Source organism: Leptonychotes weddellii, chromosome 15, assembly GCF_054177405.1.
Source record: "Leptonychotes weddellii isolate Sample4059 chromosome 15, ASM5417740v2, whole genome shotgun sequence".
Taxonomy (NCBI): Eukaryota; Metazoa; Chordata; class Mammalia; order Carnivora; family Phocidae; genus Leptonychotes; species Leptonychotes weddellii.
This window is the reverse complement of record NC_138383.1, coordinates 27,816,652-27,836,179: the sequence shown is the minus strand read 5'-3', so window position 1 is coordinate 27,836,179 and position 19,528 is coordinate 27,816,652. Positions and strand designations below refer to the sequence as shown.

At 51.1% G+C, this 19,528-nt stretch overlaps 2 protein-coding genes across 2 annotated transcripts in view; both read left to right on the top strand.

Moving 5' to 3' along the window:
• RNF43 (ring finger protein 43) overlaps positions 1–9,944 on the top strand; it is a 65,910-nt gene extending 55,966 nt beyond the window's left edge. Inside the window, exons 3-9 of the mRNA XM_081805277.1 lie at positions 921–995; positions 1,110–1,241; positions 1,874–1,978; positions 3,046–3,207; positions 3,722–3,824; positions 4,471–5,820; positions 8,490–9,944. Of these exons, the coding sequence (XP_081661403.1) occupies positions 921–995; positions 1,110–1,241; positions 1,874–1,978; positions 3,046–3,207; positions 3,722–3,824; positions 4,471–5,820; positions 8,490–8,533 (1,971 nt within the window). The 3' untranslated portion in view covers positions 8,534–9,944. The remainder of the gene's footprint in view (positions 1–920; positions 996–1,109; positions 1,242–1,873; positions 1,979–3,045; positions 3,208–3,721; positions 3,825–4,470; positions 5,821–8,489) is intronic.
• A 1,480-nt stretch (positions 9,945–11,424) lies between these two features.
• Positions 11,425–17,866, top strand: SUPT4H1 (SPT4 homolog, DSIF elongation factor subunit). Its single transcript, XM_081805278.1, has 5 exons — positions 11,425–11,587; positions 12,139–12,245; positions 16,615–16,670; positions 16,966–17,019; positions 17,470–17,866. Exons 1-5 carry the CDS (start codon positions 11,519–11,521, stop codon positions 17,535–17,537), a joined length of 354 nt encoding a protein of 117 aa, XP_081661404.1. The 5' UTR covers positions 11,425–11,518; the 3' UTR covers positions 17,538–17,866.
• Positions 17,867–19,528: the final 1,662 nt, after the last annotated feature.

Below are 19,528 nucleotides of genomic sequence, written 5' to 3'. Positions count from 1 at the left end.
TTGCTCTTATCTCCCTTCTCTTACCCCACACCCAGAGCTGCTAGATTCCTGCCTTTTTTCTCTTTTTGGCTTGGCTCTGCTCTGCTCTGCCTGCCTGGCTAGATTCTGCTGCCCCACGCCTGCTCTTGGAGCCTTGGCAAGCACGCACGCACGCACAGTTGTGCCCTTGTGGGAACAGCCCCTCAGGTCCCTCCCCACTGAATCTCCAGTGCCACCTCAGGGAGGGGGCGCAGGGACAAAACACTGGATGGGGACCCCATTAAGTCCTTGAATTGGAGCCAGGAAACGTGTTGACAAACTAGAGTGTGGCAGGGAGAGATACACCAAGAAATAGCCTGAGCCTGGGGCTCTGCCATGGAGACCTTGGGTGGCAGCAGGGTCCCAGGCCTTTGGGGGATGCCCTGCAGGCTCCTCTCGTCAGGCAGGGTTGGACCTTGGAAAGCCCAGCTCTATTCTGAAGGAGCTCTCCATCTGTCTTTTCTCCCCTTCCCTCTCTCTGTACTGGGGACTGGTCACCCTTCCCCACTCCCTGGGGGTGCTGGTCATTCCCTGCTTTCTGTTCTCACAGCTCTTAGTGAAGGCAGACCTGTGGTACTTTGAGGGCAGGGAGATGTCTTATTTGTCCTTAGCTCTAGAGCCTAGTCCACTGCCTGGCACCTACTAAATCCTTGTTAAGGGTTTATTTGATTACAAAAGGAAGGATTGAATGTTGTCCTTGAAGGCAGTGGGAGCTGCGTGAGCTCAGGGCAGGACAGGGATCCTAGTCCCACTGCCCCCTTGCATGTGTCATAGAGGAGTGTGCAGAGATACGGTGTACGCAATGTCCTAGGAAGGGATAGACGTGTGAGGGTGAGGCCAGGGCATGGACGGGCTGTGTCCTCCCCTGACCCCAGTGGGACCTCTGCTGTGTGTTTCTGCAGGCCCGGATGGCAGGGGAGCGAGGAGCCAGCGCTGTCCTTTTTGACATCACGGAGGATCGAGCTGCTGCTGAGCAGGTACCCAGGGACATTGGGGTGTTTGAGGAGGGAGCTGGATGGAGGGAGATAAAGTCACCTGGGGAAAGACAAGTCAGGACACAGCAGCCCTTGCGGGCACTTTCCCTCCTGCAGCTGCAGCAGCCCCTGGGGCTGACTTGGCCGGTGGTGTTGATCTGGGGTAAGGACGCCGAGAAGCTGATGGAGTTTGTGTACAAGAACCGCAAGGCCCACGTTAGGATTGAGCTGAAGGAGCCCCCAACCTGGGTAAGCACGCCAGGTCTCCAGACCCTGCCCTAGCACGCATCCTCACCACCACTTTGTCCTGTGGCAACTCCCATCAAAAGCCCTTGGACTCCTGGAACCAAAGAGAATTTAGAAATCCTACAGTTCAACTTCATCCACCAGCTATGTGCTTCTGGACAAGTTTCTTCCCCCTCCAGGCTTCATCTGCAGAATGAATAGATTAGGCCAGCTGAGTTGTAAAGTTGTCTTCAGCTCTGTGGTTTCATAGCACAGAGTAGCAGAGCCAGAATGAAACCCCGGCCCCCAGCCCCTGAGGCCCTGGCTGGTGTTTCTCCACCAGCTAGAAATCTCACCCAGCTGGTCACTGGGAGGCTCCCACTCTGCAGGGGAGTCCCTTTCCTCTTTTCCCCAAGCACATGGGTCTTCAGATAGTATCTCTCGAAGCTGACATCTGGAGGACCCTCTCCTATGAGTGCCCGTGGGCAGAGAGGGACCCCGTAGCCCCACCTGCATGTTCCTCCCCACCTCATCCCCTCTGCTGGAAGACTCAAGGGGACCTCTAGCTCTCTGTCTCCTCGGCACCTGAGTTTCTCTCAGATTGGCCCGGCTCCTTCCAGAAGTATGACTCTTTCCATCTCTGCTCACTCCCCCAGCCAGATTATGATGTGTGGATCCTCCTGACAGTGGTGGGCACCATCTTTGTGGTCATCCTGGCTTCAGTGCTGCGCATCCGGTGCCGCCCCCACCACAGCAGGCCGGTGAGCAGGGCGGGCTCCCTGGTGGAAGTGGGCATGTTCCTGAGTGTGGGAGGGTAAAGAGCAGGAAGGGAAAAGGGAGGAAAGAAGGTGCCCTTATGCTCTTGAAATCATTTACATCTAAATACCCTGGCATCTGACTTGTTGATCTCCAGCAGCCCCTCCACATAGGTTTGCCCGTTCATTTATTTATTCAGCAAATAGCGGGAGCTCCTAGTATGGACCAGGCACGGTTCCAGGCGTTGGCGATAGCACGGTGAACAAAAAGATCCCTTCCCTCAGGGAGCTTTCATTCTAATAGGAATAGATGGACAATAAACAAAATAAATTATCTATGTGGTATTTTGGATGGTGGTATGTGCCAGAGAGAAAAATAAAATAGAAGAAGGAAGAGGGAATGTAAAGGGACAGGGTTAATTAGTAAAAGCAAAGCCAGAGAAGGCTTCATTGTGAGGGTGGCATTTATAGGAAAGACCCTAAGTGGGGGAGGGGGTCGGATGTGCAGATATTTGGGGAGAGCGTGATCGGACAGAGAGCACAGTAGAGGCAAAGGCCTTGAGGCACAAGTGTGCCCAGTATGTCTGAGGAACTGCTAGGGGGCCATGCGCCCGGAATAGAGCGAGTGAGAGGGCAGAGCAGGAGGTGAGGACAGGAGTTTGCTGGACTGCTGAGGCCATTGGCAGGACTGTGTTTTTTCACTCTGGTGAAGTGGGAGCTACTAGAGGATTTTGAGCAGAAGTAGTACCATGATCTGACTTAGGTTTTAAGGGGGGAGGATGGGTGTGTTGTTGGGTGGTTAATGGGATTAGAAATTCAGTTTGATGGGCCTATGAAAAACCTCTCCTGGGCCATCAAGGAAAGGAAAGCTTGATGGTATGGATGGGGGGTGGTGGGGTGGGAGGACTTGGCTGGCTTGGCAGAGCCACGTATGAGCTTGAAGGGGACAGACTCCTAGGGGTAGTCAGTCGGCCATGTGATCTCACTGGTGGTGGGAACCGAGTACAGACCGAGGTCCAGGGGTGAGGGGAGAGGAGCCTTTGCCCTATCCTGAGCCCCACCCCTCTTCCCAGGATCCCCTTCAGCAGCGAACAGCCTGGGCCATCAGCCAGCTGGCCACCAGGAGGTACCGGGCCAGCTGCAGGAGGGCTCGGGCTGAGTGTCCAGACTCGAGTAGCAGCTGTAGCTCAGCCCCCGTGTGTGCCATTTGCCTGGAGGAGTTCTCTGAGGGCCAGGTAAGGCAGGCCTCGTGCTTGCCCTCCGTGACCGGGCTGGGGAGGGAAGCTGGAGCGTGGGAGGCCAGGTGAGGCACTGAAGGCCGCTGCACGTGCTCTGGTTGCACCTGTGTCCTGTGTATCTTGCGTGAGGCAGAGGGAGGGGACAGCCCTGAGGTCTGGCTCTTTTCCTGGTCTTCCAGGGAAAGGCACTAGTCCTTGTTGAGTGTTGTCCGCGTGCCAGGCTCTGCAGTGGGTGCTGTAGATGCATGATCTCATTTTAGCCTCACGACAATGCGCGGTGGGGGTAGATTCGGTTTTTATCCTCATGTTGGAGCAGAAAACTATCTGTTAAGGAACTTGCCCAAGGTCATGCAGCTAAGTGGCAAAATCCAGGCTTACCTGACACCAAAGCCCTTACCGTTTCTATTCTACTATGTGGTATTTTACAAGAAGGTCATGGCAAGAAGGGGAGGCCTGGTTCTACTGCTGTAGCTACAGATAACTTTGGTTTGGATCCTCTTGTGTTCTGCAGGAGCTACGGGTCATTTCCTGCCTCCATGAGTTCCATCGTGTGTGTGTGGACCCCTGGCTACATCAGCATCGGACTTGCCCTCTCTGCATGTTCAACATCGTAGGTAGGAGGTGGGCCAAGCAGTCCCCTGTGTGCAGCCAGAGGGGTCTAGGACAAGGCTGCCCTCTGACGAAGGGTGTTGCCTTGAAGCTGAGGAGAAAGCAGGTCTGCCTTAATAGTTCTTTAAGCTGTGCGCTGCTCAAGAGAGCCTCATATGAAGGGGTCTACCATTCACATCGTAGACTTCTTTATTACTTTAAAAATTGTTTGTGTTTTCATCACAACTTTGTTGATCCTACACCTAGATAGTTTGTGTATTTATAATTCTGGTTTTCTGGCAATAAAGTATCTTGTTCTAACAAAACCAGGATAGTATGAAAATTTCCTAAAAGACGAAAGTGAAGTATCTTGAGGAAAGAGAGCCTTTTTCTGATTTACCCAAAGGTGCACTACGGGCCACTGGTGGCCCCGAGTGAAAGAGCCCCACATGGGCTGGTGGAAGGAGCAGGGATGGACATGCAGAGTGGACTCCCGGGGAGAGAGACTGACTGGAAGGAACCGGGCATCCCAGGGCACAGGCGGATGAGGAGTGTAACCGGTCCCCCAACTCTGACTGAACATGCAGGCTATGTGGCTCGAATAGGTGTAGTGCTGCCACCTTCCACAGGTTTGTGGACTCAAACACCTATGCTCTTGGTTCTTTCTTCCAGAGGGAGATTCATTTTCTCAGTCCCTGGGACCCTCTCGATCTTACCAGGAACCGGGCCGGAGACTCCACCTCATTCGCCAGCATCCTGGCCATGCCCACTACCACCTACCTGCTGCCTACCTGTTGGGCCCTTCCCGGGGTGCAGTGGCCCGGCCCCCACGACCCGGTCCCTTCCTAACGTCCCAGGAGCCAGGTGCGGCCCCCCGGCACCACCGCCTCCCCAGAGCTGCACATCCCAGGGCTCCGGGGGAGCAGCAGCGCCTGGCAGTGGCCCAGCACCCCTATGCGCAGGGCTGGGGGCCGAGCCACCCCCGAGGCACTTCGCAGCACCCCTCTGCTTGCCCAGCACCCCCACGCCGGGCCAGGCCTCATGACAGCAGTGGTTCTGGAGAAAGCTACCGCACAGAACGCAGTGGCTACATGGCGGATGGGCCCGCCAGTGACTCCAGTTCGGGGCCCTGTCACGGCTCCTCAAGTGACTCAGTGGTCAACTGCACAGACATCAGTCTGCAGGGCATCCACGGCAGCAGCTCTACCTTCCGCAGCTCCCTGAGCAGTGACTTTGACCCCTTGGTATACTGCAGCCCGGAAGGGGAGCCCCGGGGGGAGGAGACTCAGCCTAGTGTGACCTCTCGGCCCCGGTCTTTGGACTCAGTGGTGCCCACAGGGGCAACCCAGGTTTCCAGCCACGTCTACTTCCACCGCCACCAGCACCACCACTACAAGAAACGCTTCCAGTGGCACGGCCGGAAGCCTGGCCCAGAAACTGGGGTCCCCCAGGCCAGGCCTGCCATTCCTCGGACACAGCCCCAGCCAGAGCCGCCTTCCCCTGATCAGCAAGCTGCCAGATCCAACCCAACTGCCCCTTCGGGGCAGCTCCCCAACCCACAATGGCCCAGGGCCCTCGTGGAGGCGGCCCTAGGCCCAGCTGATGCCACCAACCCCAGTCCCAGCAGCCTCTTCCATTTGCAGAAATCCAGCCTCCCTGTTCGACACCCACAGAGGAAAAGGCGGGGGGGCCTCTCAGAGCTCACCCCAGCCTCTCGGCCCCAGGACTTGACTGCACACCCAGCTTGCCAGATTTTTCCCCACTACAGTTCCAGCTTGGCATACCCTTGGTCCCCGGAGGCCCACCCATTGATCTTTGGACCTCCAGGCCTGGACAGGAGGCTGCTACCAGAAAGCCCAGGCCCTTGTTACTCAAGTTCACAGCCGGTGTGGCTGTGTCTGACTCCACGCCAGTCCCTCGGACCGCACCCACCCGGAGAGGGGCCTTCCGAATGGAGTTCTGGCACCCCAGAGGGCAGGCCATGCCCTTACCCACACTGCCAGGTGCCGCCAGCCCAGCCTGGTGAGTTTTCAGGGGAGGAGGGTGTGGTGAGGAGAGGATACCGGAGGTTACTGCAGCCTGGGGGAAGTCAGCCAACGAGGGGTTGACAGAAGCTGCGAAGGGGGCAGTGGGGTAGCATTCAAAATACTGAGCAACAGGCATAGCGTAGGATGGCGCCTGAAGTGCTGTGACCCTGCCCGCTGATAGTCCGTTAGTTGCCAGACCAGAGGGAGGGCTCACGGGAAGCGCCCGTGTGGATGAAACATCAGAAAGCACCTAGGTGGTCTGAGGCAGCAGCTCCAATGTAAGTGTTTCAATATTGTAATAATTAGTAAAGCTGCGCACACAGTTATCAGCTCTAGAGATTTATTTATTTATTTGAGAGAGAAAGAGAGAGCCTGGGGAGGGGCAGAGGGAGAGAATCCTCAAGCAGACTCCCTGCTGAGCGCAGAGTCTGACGTGGGGCTCAATCCGACGACCCCAAGATCATGACCTGAGCCAAAGCCAAGAGTCAGGTGCTTCACTGACTGAGCCACCCAGGTGTCCCCAATTATCAGCTTTAAATACAAAGAAGGCCAACAAGTGTTCCTTGCTCTTGAGGAGAGCACAAAGAAGTAATTACTGATAGCTATAATCCTGGGCAATATGAGGTCTTGTAGGAGAAATAATTGCAGATATCCATAACACTAGGCCATATGACAAGAGCTATGTAAATGATTAGGAAGGAAGGAAGGAAGAGAGAGAGAGAGAGAGAAAGAGAGAGAGAACGGAAAGAAAGAAAGAAAGAGAGAAAGAAAGAAAAAGAAAAGAAAAGAAAAAAAGGTCACGGGTGGTTCCCAGCATCCCTATGGGTCCTTAGGGTTTCTCCTCTCCCTCTGGGGTAAAAGAACAACTAAGGCTTTCCTTCTAAGCACCGTTATTAATAAGACCAACCTCATTTTCCTGGGGCCTCAGTGCATCCCTGATAATTGTATTACAACCAATTGTGATAATGTAAACCCTCAATTCTAACTGGGTGTTTCTTTGTTCAAATGCTCCTCTTCCTCCTCCAGAGCACCCCTCCCCATTTTTCTCATCGTCTCCCATGGTGTGGATGACAAAGCTCTTTGCCTACAGCTATCACTAGGCACCCCAGAAGGGAACCCAAAGGTCCTGAAATATAAGACCTCACAGTCTAGGAACCCTACAGTCAAGACCTAGAGCTGTTATCATTCATTCATTCACTCCTTCCCTCCTTTTTTCTTCCTGCATTGGATGCTTGCTATGGAGTAGGTTCCAGGCTAGGCTCTGAGGACATGGAACTTGTCAACCAGGAGATCCGGGTCTGTGGGGTCAGAGGCATGTACACAGTTACAGTAGAGAAAATCATGGCTTCCATGGGGCCATGCAAAGCAAGCTTTGGCCATGTGTTTGACGATCCATTCGGACTCTGTCACATGTGTGCTTTCAGGGCTGCTGGAGCCAGACCACCACCTCTCCCGTACTTAGAACTGGTTTCGACGCCTCCCTCTTCCCTGCTCCTCAAATCCAGTCGGTGCCAGGTTCTGTTAACTCTGTCCCTGAGAGCTTTTTTACCTTCTCCTTCAGAACTGATGGCCCCTGCCTACGTTTTAGATGCAGCCTAAAGATCAAGGCAGGAGCCTCCTAGCTCTTCCCTCCCCTCTTACAGGGCCATGAAGGGGGGGCCCTGCACATACAGTGACCCTGCTTGACTGCTGCTGCCAGGCTCATCTTCCTCAAATAAGCTGTCCAGAAATTTCCACATGTTCTGTTTTCTCCTCAGTAAAGAAAATTGAGCCTGGTTTGGCCTTCAAAGCTCTAGCACCAACTAGCCCCCACCTTCCTTCCCCACTTTCTTTTTCTTTTTTTTTTTTTAAAGATTTTATTTATTTATTTGACAGAGAGAGAGAGACAGCGAGAGCAGGAACACAAGCAGGGGGAATGGGAGAGGGAGAAGCAGGCTTCTTGCCGAGCAGGGAGCCCGATGTGGGACTCGATCCCAGGACCCTGGGATCATGACCTGAGCCGAAGGCAGACGCTTAACGACTGAGCCACCCAGGCGCCCCCCACTTTATTTTTCACTCTTCCCCTTTCCTTCCCCTGCCCCATGCTTTAGCCAAACCTAGTAAACACTTCTTGCAGTCCCTATAACCCAGACAATCCTGCTGCCTTCCTATTCCCATAAATCCAGTTCTTACCTATTTCTGCAGGACCAGCTCATTTATCTTCGCTTTCAGGAAGCCCTTCCTGATTGCTCCACTTGAACATGATCTGTCCCCTTTCCAGGAAAGGTCTTATTATCCAGTCCTGTCCCACTGCATAATTTCCCTTTGCATGCACACCTTCTCTCCTACAAGATAATCAGGTCCCTGCTTATTCTTCTATTTGGCACATGGTAACAGGCCAGATTCACAAGTGCTTAATAAGTATTTATTGGGTTAATGAGCGAATAGTAAGTATTTGTAACACACTGGTTGCTGTATATGTTTCTCTTTAGCTTTTTTGTTTCTCTCTCCCCTGTATCCCAACTGGGGCCCCTCCCAGCTTTCAGTCTAATTGCCCCTTCTGGACACATTCCCTGCTCCTCCCTCTCTGTGGTTCTCTCCCAGCCATACTGTCTTGCAGGTGGGACAGGAAGGCGGCTGGCCTGACCCTCAGTGACCTCTTTCCTCCCCTCTCTCTAAATGCAGGCTCAGAGGAGGAGATTGAGGAGCTGTGTGAACAGGCTGTGTGAGATGCTCAGACCTAGCTCCAACCAAGAGCATGCTTCGGATGACTCGGGCCCTACCTGGCACAGAGTCCTGCTCCTGAGAGAAGAAAGGACCTCAGAAAACAGCCCTCTTTTTTTGCCAGACTCCCTGGAACCTCCAGAAGAGGAGTGGTGATGGTGGGTGGCAGGTGTTCCCTGCTCCCAGCTCTGGACCTTGTGTGCAGAATGCATCTGCAGGGCGGCAAGTCTGTGTCCAGCCAGGCAACCAGCTGCTACCTATGTGGGCTGGCTCCCTTAAAGGCTGTTTTTTGAGAACAGGAAGCTAGATATGGGTAGACAGGTGTTATAAAGGTGCTGCTCCTTTCCCCAGGCCCAGCAGGCCTTCCTCATCCCAAGTCTCATGTGCATACCTGCCAATGGGTCCTTCTTACCTCCTTTCTTGGGTGAGTCCTGCACACCAGCTTTGACTCCTCGGTAAAGCTGCCGCATCAGCAGCAACCCCAGCTTTTATCATTTCCCTTCTTTGCAAAAGGATCGGGAACATAGGTGAGCCCTGAGCCCTAAAAAGGGAGGCTCTGCAGCTTCTCCAGGCAGTACCTGCCCTGGTGCATAAGGGAGAATGTTTTTCCCTTCTTGTCCTTAATTGTCAGATCCACTATATTAAGTCAGAGGGGAGGCTCTGGGAAGCCAGGGTGTGGAGTTCTGTCCCTAAAGTGGTACTGCGCCCTGAAGAACCTGGGATGACGCCTCCGACTTTCAAACTCCCTCGTCACTCCAGCAGCCCCAGTTCCTCTGGGGGTTGGGGGTGGGGATAGTGGGGAGGGAATAATTCTTTCCTGGAGATTACCCAAAGTCCTAAAGTAGGTGGAAAGAAGAGGATTTCTGCTGGACTGCATCTAGAAGAGGGAGGATGGAATGAAGGTAGAAAAGACAGAATTACAGCTGAACAAGGACAACAACGAATTCTTCTCTGGGAGTTTTCTGTCAGAGCAGGGATGAGGAACGGGAAAACACAGGAAAAGCAAAGTGGGACATTTGGGTTTAGATGGCTCCAAGGCCCAGCTTCCCATGATAAGCCATACAGGCCAGGGACACCCAGGAAGGTGTGCATGCAAGAGGTTGTGCATGCAGGACATCTGGCCCAGGTAGCTGGTACCCGAGTGGGCAAGGGCTGAGGAGCCTCCTGAGGGTAACATTCACCCCAGGGCAGCTGGACTATTGCCGGCTCCTCAGGCATTATCCCATTTGGAATGTGAATGTGGGAGCTAAGTGGGCACAGGACCCTACCTGGGAAACTTCTTCCCTCAAAGTCAGTGGGGAACTAGCACCTAGGCACCCACATGGGTATTTATATCTGAACCAGACAGAAAGACGCTTGAATCAGGCACTATGTTGAGAAATGTATTTATTTGCTAATATATTTATCCATAAATGAGGTCTGGTCTCGTGGTTTTGTTCCGTCACGACGGTCACTCAGGGTAACAGCTTCATCTTCTACATTTGACAGAAATAAGTTATTTCCGATATCAGAAGTTAGGCTCTGATTTATGAAAGGATAGGACAGAGTGGTGGGCTAGGCAACAAGAATTGGTTTTTAAGCCCCTGAAAGCACGGTTTAGTGACATCAGGGAAGGGCGAAAGCATGACTGGATTCTGTGGTCCAGTCGTTATCTGTATTATTCTACCTTTTACTTCACACTCTTATTTGTGATGCTTCGGTGACTTTGTGACCTTTGGTAAATACTCTATGCCTCACTTTTTCCACCCATAAAATAGACCTACTTCACAGAGTTGTTGCAGGGCTCCCCTGAGAGAAGAGTGAAAGCATGTTTGGAGGTGGAAAGTATCCAGTGCTGGAGAACATTCTAACCCCAGTCACAGAGCCCATGTGAACACAGCATGGCATGGGCACAAGAAGCAGGCCCCCCTTGAAGAAGCTCTGTTTCAGTTGGGAGGCCCGGTTGGGAGGATAGAACAGCAGGGCCTGAAACTATCTATTTATATCCCAGAGCTCCAATTCTGATAAACACCAATGACCGTGCTCTGCCTACTCGTGGGACTACTGTGAGGATCAAGAGCTGGTGCTAAGTTGGTATGAATTCCACAGAGCCTGGGGCAGTCTTTGCTCCCATCCTCACAAAGCACATTTTCCCTTCTTCTCCACGAAAGGTTTCGTAGGGGTGGTCATTGTCCGTTGCCCAGTTTTGAACCACAGAGCAAAGAAGCATCTAGCTTTCTACAAGGTGAAAAAAAAAAAAAAAGACATACTCTCCTATCCCCTACAGATGTTCTCAAGTAAAGGAACTGTCTAAACGCTAAACGCTGCACAATGCCTAAATAATCAGCTGGAACAAGGAAAGTACGTAAAGAGTTTTAAAAAATAATCAAATACGCCTGTTACGCGCCACCGGCCCACAAGCCCGCATTCCGGCGGACGGCAAATGGAAACCCTATTCCGCTCTCAGGAACAAAGGGGCTGTTCCTGATTTTTTTCCCTCTCGGCAGAGATAACCCAGAGGGAGACAGTGGACTCTCTGGCCCTGCGCTTTTAAAACGGCAAGACAAAAAAGAATCTCGGCTGGCATCTGGGATCCTCCTAAGAGGACCGGCGGCCCGTTGCCAGCGGCCTACATCAAACGGCCCGCCCCGCCGGGCTTCCGGCTCCGGCCGCGGCGCGTTCTCGCGCAGGCGCCATCCGCGCCGCCCCTCCCCCACGGGCCCTGCCCACAGGCCCAACGGCCACCACGGCCTCGCCCTCGCGCCGGCCCAGGTGGCGGGTGCGCGCGCCGGCCCAGGTGACTCCCGGCCGGCCCCGCCTCCAGGCGGGAGAAACCATCTCCTTAGGCGGGGGGGGGGTGTGGGAAGGGAGGGCTGGGCCCTGTGGCTTCCCACACCGGAAGAGGAAGTCCTAGGCACCGGAAGTGGAAGACGTTCTGGGTAATTCGCTGTTTACTTCCTGCGGCTGAGGAATCCGTGGCTCCGTCCTTTGCTGTTCTTTTGTCGGAGAGGATGGCCCTGGAGACGGTGCCGAAGGACCTGCGGCATCTGCGGGCTTGTTTGCTGTGTTCGCTGGTCAAGGTGTCCTTCTGGGAGCTGGTTGTAGGGGCGATGGGGGAATCCAGGTGGGGGAAAAGGTGGAACGGGGCTGGGGGATAGCGAAGAGAAAATTAAGGCCCAGGACCCCGGGTTTGGCGAGGGGTGTGGGAAGCTGCTGGGGGCCATTGTTTAAGTCTGTAGGAGCTCAGGCAGTCTTTACATGCCTTTGAATCCTCAGCTAGCACAGGTCTGATCCTTAACAGACGTTCAGCGAACTTCTGTTGAAGCCGAAGGCCACTGGGAGTCAGATGAGGGTGGGGATCTGCAGCTGAGGGGAAGTAGTCGGAGAGGATGCCTGGCCCTGAGGAGACTAGGGAGAGGACTAGGTAAAACGCAGTTAGGAACAAGAGGGAGGACTGTGAGGGTGGGTGGAACTTTAGGAATGGAGCTGTGGGAGTGGTGCGTGGGGAACCTGATGAGACAGAGCCAGCATAGGGAGCCTTCTACTTGACCAGGTAGAAATATGGAGAGAGCTAGTTATTCTTTTGGCCTTGTTTACACTCACCCCTACCCCCCTTTTCCCCCCCTCCCAGACTATAGACCAGTTTGAATATGATGGTTGTGACAATTGTGATGCATACCTTCAGATGAAGGGTAACCGGGAGATGGTATATGACTGCACCAGCTCTTCCTTTGACGGGTAAGCCCCTTTAGATTCCTTCATTCACTTTCCCGTTACTCCCACCCCACCCCACCCCACCTAGTAAATGTGAGGCAGACCACGATCCTGGTTGTTCTCAGTTATTTTGAGACACACTAGTCCTGGTGCTGTCCAGTACAGTAGCCACTGGCCATGTCTGGCATTGAGCACTTGAAATGTGGCTAGTCCAAACTGAGTTATGCTCTAACTGTAAAATATACACTAGATTGACAAGATTTAGAACAGGAAAAAGAATGTAAAATACTTTAATTTTTTTAATATTAATTATATACCTAGATGATAATTCTTTGGGTACACTGGGTTAAATGAATATGTTATTGAAATTAATTTCATCCTTTTGTCTTTACTCATAAACGTGGCTACTAGAAAATTTTAAATGGGTGGTTTTTATTTTATTTCTGCTGAACAGTTCTTCATTAGACTGTCAGCTCATTAATGGTAGGGACTGTGTTTATCTTGTGCACACTGGTTTGGCACAGGGCCTGGAAGGTGGCAGAGGGCTAGGAAATGTTTGTTAAATGCATGAAGATCCTTTCTGAAAGTGAAGGTAAGGTAAGGTACAGTAATGGTAAATTATTACCTGAAAGCTGATGCTGTTAGATATTTCTCAGAGACCCCATAAGAAAAGTTTTCCCTTGGTGAGATTGTCCAATGGGGAGAAAGAGAAATGAGAGTAACATAAGTGACCAGGTCTCAGTTTTTTTTCCCCAACATAGGAGCCAGAGGGTAGTATTCTTTGGGGGTTAAGGAGATACTGTGTCTTTTGGCCTCTAGGCCAATTAAGGGTTTACACACAGGGGTGCCTGGGTGGCTTAGTCAGTTAAGTGTCCAATTCTTGATTTCAGTTCAGGTTATGATCTCAGGGTAGTGAGATTGAGCCCCATGTTGGGCTCCACGCTCAGCAGGAAGTCTGATTGAGATTCTCTCCCTCTCCCCCTCCCCCTGCACGCTCTTTCTCTCTCTCAAATAAATAAATCTTTTTTAAAAAAGATTTACACACAAACTGGGCTCAAACCCAGTACTTAGTAAACTTCCTTCAAGGTGAGGCCACCTACATCCATTCCTTCTTTGACTTCCTTTAAGGAAGAATGAAGGATTGGGCAAAAAAGATGTTGCCAAGGAACCTTACTTCCTACACATGCATGTGCACAGTCAGATACTCCAGTACCTTTGTTGATTTGTTAGCACTGTAACAAAATTGCTAACAAATGACTAAAGGGACTCCCATCTATGGTAAACGACTGTGTTGGCTGCTGTCAGGGATGTCAAGAGTTACACAGTGATGTACTTACTAGTAAGAGACACAGTGTAAAGTTTTGCATATTAGAGTTTTAAAAAAAATTGTGGCAAAATATGTGTGACAGAAAATTAACTTTTTAAAAAATTTTTATTTATTTGAGAGACAGAGAGAGCACAAGCAGGGCGGAGGGAGAGGGAGAAGCACACTCTCCACTGAGCAGGGAGCCTGACATGGGGCTCGATCCCAGGACCCTGGGATCATGACCTGAGCCGAAGGCAGACGCTTAACTGACTGAGCCACTCAGGCGCCCCTGAAAATTTGCCATTTTTAAGTGTAGAATTCAGTGGTATTTAGTATATTCACATTGTGCAGCCATCACTACCATCCATCTCCAGAACTCTCTTCATCTTATTTTCCCCTCCCCACTGCCCCTGGCAGCTACCATTCTACTTTCTTTCTGTATGAATTTCTTGTGGTTTTTGTTTTATTTTGTTTAAGATTTTATTTATTTATTTGACAGAGAGCGAGAGAGCACAAGCAGTGGGAGTGGCAGAGGGAGAAGCTGAGGAGGGAGCCCAACATGGGGCCGGATCCTAGGACCCTGGGATCACGACCTGAGCCAAAGGCAGATGCTTAACCGACTGAGCCACCTGGCACCCAGGGGCCCCTCTTGCTGTATGAATTTGAAGTGTACTATAAGTGCTTCATATAAGTGGACTCAAACAATATTTGTCCTTTTGTGCCTGGCTCGTTTAATTTACCATCACGTCTTTAAGGTTTATCCATATTGTCACATGCGTCCAAATTTTTCTTTTAAGCTGAATAATCATTTATCCACTCACCTGTCGATAGACTCTTAGGTTGCTTCTATCTTTTGGCTGTTAGGAATAATGCTGCTGTGAACACAGGTTTTACCAATATTTGATCAAGTCCCTGCTTTCACTTCTTTAGGGTATATATCTAGAAGTGGAATTGCTGAGTCATTCTGTTTAATATTTAGGGGAACTGCCATACTGTTTTTCATAGTGGCAGCACTGTTTTCTGTTCCCACCAGCAGTATGCAGGGGTTCCAGTTTCTCCACACCCCTGCCAGCGCTCGTTATTTTTTGTTTTATGTTTTGTTTTGGTTTTGATAGTAGCTACCCTATTGGACATGAAGTGGTATTGTTTTGGTTTTGATCACCTTTCCCTAATGATTAGTGATGTTAAGCATCTTTTTATGTGCTTATTGACCATTTGTGTATCTTCTTCAGAAAAATGTCTGTTCAAATCCTTTGCCCACTTTCAAAGTAGGTTATTTGACTTTCTGTTGTTGAGTTCTAAGAGTTATTTGTGTATTCTGGTGGATATTAGATTTTGGAGAATGGGTATATCAAGGGCTAAAGGAGACCAGAGGAGGGCCAGATGAACTCAGCTAGAAGCAGAGGAGATACCATGTGAATCAGGCTCTGAAAGAAAGAAGTACAGGATTTTTGAGGAGGTTGAGGTGAGAGAGCATTTTAGAAAAAGGATTCTAAACAAGGAAATGACTTGAGTAGAGTCATGGGGTGGGAAGACCAGGCTATGTCTGGAGGTTGGTAGGGATTCTGTTGAGGTTAAATCATAAGGTTGGGTGACAGGCACTATAAGGCTAGAAAGATTGCTTGTGAAGAACAGAAGAGACCATACTGTTGGTCCAGACAACAGCCTGTGTGTGTGCCTGCCCCCGGTCAGTCTGCCAGGCCAGGGCAGGGGTTCCCCTACTTAACCACCGGGGAGGGTGGGGGCAGTTCCACTCCCAGCAGATGGCTGAGAATGTAGGATTTGGATGGGGAGGGAGGCTCCCCAAGTAAGAATCCCAGGTTGTTGCCAGGAGAAGAGGGAGTGGTTATTGACAGAAGTCGGTGTCTGGGACAGACCTGTCACGGCAGGCAGGCAAGCATTTGATTGAATGAATGATAGAAATGTCCTCTGTCGTTTCTGAAAGTTCCTGACGTTGACCTGTCAAGCTCTAGTGGCAGCCTTCTAGCCCTCACGGGGCCTTTCTGTTGCCCGTGCCTTGGGATCAGAGCTCTCCTGGGAAGAACTACTAAGATATAAGTAAGGACAGCGAATGCTTACGTAGCTAGCACTTACTCTGTGCCAGGTGTTTGGCATGTATTAGCTCAGTATTTGAGTTTCATTCCGCACAGTTCTGAGAGAGGTCTCCATGCGTGCGTTAGGCTGTACACTCATCAGAGGCAGGCCTTGGCCAAGTCTGACTGAGTTCTGGTAGGAGGACCCATGGTTTCCTTCACCCTCCTCCTCCCCCTTTGCACCAGGGCCCAGCCCCCTATGGTCGTGTTGCTTGTAATTAGTAACACTGGCCATCTACTTTTTTTTTAAAGATTTTATTTATTCATTTGAGACACAGAGATACAGAGAGAGAGCATGAGCAGGGAGAGAGGCAGAGGGAGAAGGAGAAGCAGGGTCCCTGCTGAGCCAGGAGCCCGATGTGGGGCTCGATCCCAGGACCCTGGAATCATGACCTGAGAGAAGGCAGACGCTTAACCATCTGAGCCACCCAGGCGCCCCTGGCCATCTACTTTTTTTTTTTTTTTTTTAAAGATTTTATTTATTTATTTGAGACAGAGAGAATGAGAGACAGAGAGCATGAGAGGGAGGAGGGTCAGAGGGAGAAGCAGACTCCCTGCCGAGCAGGGAGCCCGATGCGGGACTCGATCCAGGGACTCCAGGATCATGACCTGAGCCGAAGGCAGTCGCTTAACCAACTAAGCCACCCAGGCGCCCCCCTGGCCATCTACTTTTAAACCTGTCCTGTTTCCCAGAGAATCTGGGCTAAGGATGTTTTTTGAGCCAGATGAGCTAGTCCTTTGGGAATGGTGACTGACCTGTGCTTGGCGGGCAGAGAACCTTTGTCGGGACTAACTTTGGGTCAGCCCCTTCTCAGCATTAGTAGTCCATTTCCCCTGCTTTCTAGTAGAACTCAATACTTGGCTTTTTCCTGTGTTTCCTCTCCCAGAACTATCTTGCTGGCTGAAAGCAGAGTAAAGTGGGCATTTTCCTCCATCTCTCTCTTCTCTAGTAGGGGAAGCTCAGGCTGACTCTCTGTTTCTTTTCCCTTCCCAGAATCATTGCGATGATGAGTCCAGAGGACAGCTGGGTCTCCAAGTGGCAGCGAGTCAGTAAGTATCTCCCTTTCTCTTTGTCCTGGCCGAGTTGTGTTGTTGCTGCCCCTTGGGTCTAGTGGGGGTGTCTTAGATCAGAGGGTAAGTGACCGCAGAGTGAAACAGATGGGGTTGTAGGAAACATGAGGAAAGTGTCCTGTGCCCATTTGTGCCTGTGTCGTTTGATACCGGAGCCAAAGAAGTGATTGTTCTTGTCTTAGAGTTGCAGCATTCCTTTGATTTTTAGCTTAAACCTCCATTTGGTCATTACACTTAACACACTCTCACTGCCGTCTCTCTTCTTCTCTCATAGGTAACTTTAAGCCGGGTGTTTATGCAGTGTCAGTCACTGGTCGCCTTCCCCAAGGTAATAATCATCATAGTAGTGGCCAGTCTTCACTTACTGCACCAAGCTCTCTGGAAGTCCTTTGTGGGACTGCATGCCGGTCCTCACCGCTCTGAGGGAACTGAGGCACAAAGAGGTTAAATACCTTGCCTAAGGTCATCCTGCTAGTAAGTGAGGAGCTAGAATTTGAACCCAGGCATTTTGACCCCAGAACCCTTGGTTTTAGCGACTACGACGCGTAGTCTTTTCCTTCTCGTTCTTACCAAGTCATTACCAGACACGTGCCTGGATCTTCAGTGGTAACCAGCCAACCAAGCAGGACTATTGATGAGCTGTGTAGGAACTCCAGTTTGCTTAGGAACAGCTTCCTTCCTTCCTCCCTTTCCCGTCCCCCACCAAAGTGGTAGTAGAGGGACCTTTCTTAACTTCTGGGATCTTCCTCCCTTACAGAGCTTTCTTTTCCTGTGGCAGGAATCGTGCGAGAGCTGAAAAGTCGAGGAGTGGCCTACAAATCCAGAGACACAGCTATAAAGACCTAGCAAGATGCGTGGCTGCCATTGTCTTTCCTCCCCACCTCCTGCATCTGCTAATTTTTTGTTACGGAACTAAATGGACAGAACTTCAGATACTCCCCACCCTCCAACTCTGAGACTCAGCGGACTGTTGAGAGACCACAGCGTGTCTCTGAGCCATTTTACCTTTGGATTGCTGCTGGGGCTGGGGCTGGGGGTGGGGGGTTTGGGCTGGTGGATTAACAGAGACTGAATTGAATGGGGGGTAGGAGACCCAGTCTGTGCCCTTGCCCATGGGTAGGACTCTGGGTCAAATGCCAAATAAACGTGAACCCCTAGGAAAGTTCTTAAGCCCATGACAGATGCCTTGCCTCTTTTCTACCTGGACACAGGAAGAACTCACTTAACCCTGTAAGCACTTTCCCGGAGCAGTAGAGGCCCTCCTGCTCCCCTTTACCCATCTTTCAGCCTTCCGGGGTTACAGCCTATCCAGTGTGCTTCCTTGGGTCTTGTTGGAAGATCTGCTGTCCTGAGTTTAGGCAGCCCCATCAAGCTGGTAGTCCCGGTGTCTGGGGGTTGCAGACTTGCTCTAGACCTGGCACAGCAAGTGTCTTTTGAAAGAAAGCCTGAGGCTTCTCAGTATTCTTTGCCTGTTAACCATATTTAATACTCTTCCCCCCTCTCCCTTTTTTTCTTCTTTTTACCGCTCTTCCTCTGTCTTAGGCCAGTCAGTGGTATCCATGACCCTCGCTTACCCACCTACACACATTCTGCTGCATTTCCTCTAACTGGAGACCCTCAGGTGGCTGCTGGGCCATCATCCGGTTAGATTATGCCTTTGTAGGGCATAAACTCCTTTCCCCCTCTGGCCTAGTAGGGGGTTTTGATATCAGGTTATTGGTCAAGGTGAGTTGTTTTAGAATGAAAAATTTACCAGAAATTCTTTCTTACTTAAATCTCCACAAAGAATCCTATTAATATCCCCATATTGATTTTCTAGGTTTCTTGTTCTCCATCTATAAAACGATAACACTGCCTGTTTACCTTAGTATTGATTATAAAAACAAAGCAATGTGAAAATTCTAGAACTTAGGTTTTATGAAAAGTAAAATTCATTTACTCTTTTTATTAGCCATTCTTTTTTTTTTTTTAAAGATTTTATTTATCTATTTGACAGACAGTGAGAGAGGGAACACAAGCAGGGGGAGTGGGAGAGGGAGAAGCAGGCTTCCCGCCAAGCAGGGAGCCCGATGCGGGGCTCGATCCCAGGACCCTGGGATCATGACCTGAGCCGAAGGCAGACGGTTAACGACTGAGCCACCCAGGCGCCCCTTTATTAGCTATTCTTTACAGTATGTGCACGGTTAACCAAACAGTGGGAGAAATGCCCAGAATCAGCGCTGCAGAATGAGCTCTTGACTCGTTAGCAGAGGTGTGTACACTAGGGCTTTGTGTCTCTTCGCCACCTGGTGTTGCTAGTGAGTCAGTCCCTTGTTACCTGTGGCCTGGAGTGTGTGGGAAGGAGGGAGAGGTGCTGATTCTCCCGTGACCCCCTCCCACCCCTGTCCTTGTATGCTCATAGGCCCATGGGAAGGAAGCAGGGAGTGGCCCAGGATGCTCATGTCACTCACAGATCCTCCTCAAACCAGAACCTTCAAGCTCTGAGGGAATGGTCCATCAGCCCCAGTTTCAGCTGAGTTTTTAAAGGCTTTCCTCAGCCCAGCAAACTGAAAGAGCTCAAGGGGTGGTGGTTTCTGTTCAATTTCAATCTGAAAGGATCCTCGGGAAGTAGCCCCAGCAGGCCAGCCTTAGTTCTGGAGGGAAGGTTCTGGAGGGAAGAAGCGGGTTTCGGCAAGAGTGCCTAGGCCAGGCAGCCAACACCCCACTTTCACTGGCTTTTCTCAAAAAGTCCCTTGGAAATCCCCAGCTGCTGTCCTGCGTGTCTGACCCGGACGTGGCTGCTCGGTGAGAATGGAAACAGTTGTGGGGAGGGGAGGCAAGAGGAGCTGTGCACAAGT

Bases quoted from the DNA above. Each gene is read 5' to 3' on its own strand.
- SUPT4H1 (XM_081805278.1), top strand. From the start codon at position 11,519: ATGGCCCTGGAGACGGTGCCGAAGGACCTGCGGCATCTGCGGGCTTGT. The intron at 11,588-12,138 runs GTGTCCTTCTGG...CCCCCCTCCCAG, and splicing joins TGCTGTGTTCGCTGGTCAAG to ACTATAGACCAGTTTGAATA. The intron at 17,020-17,469 runs GTAATAATCATC...TTCCTGTGGCAG, and splicing joins CACTGGTCGCCTTCCCCAAG to GAATCGTGCGAGAGCTGAAA.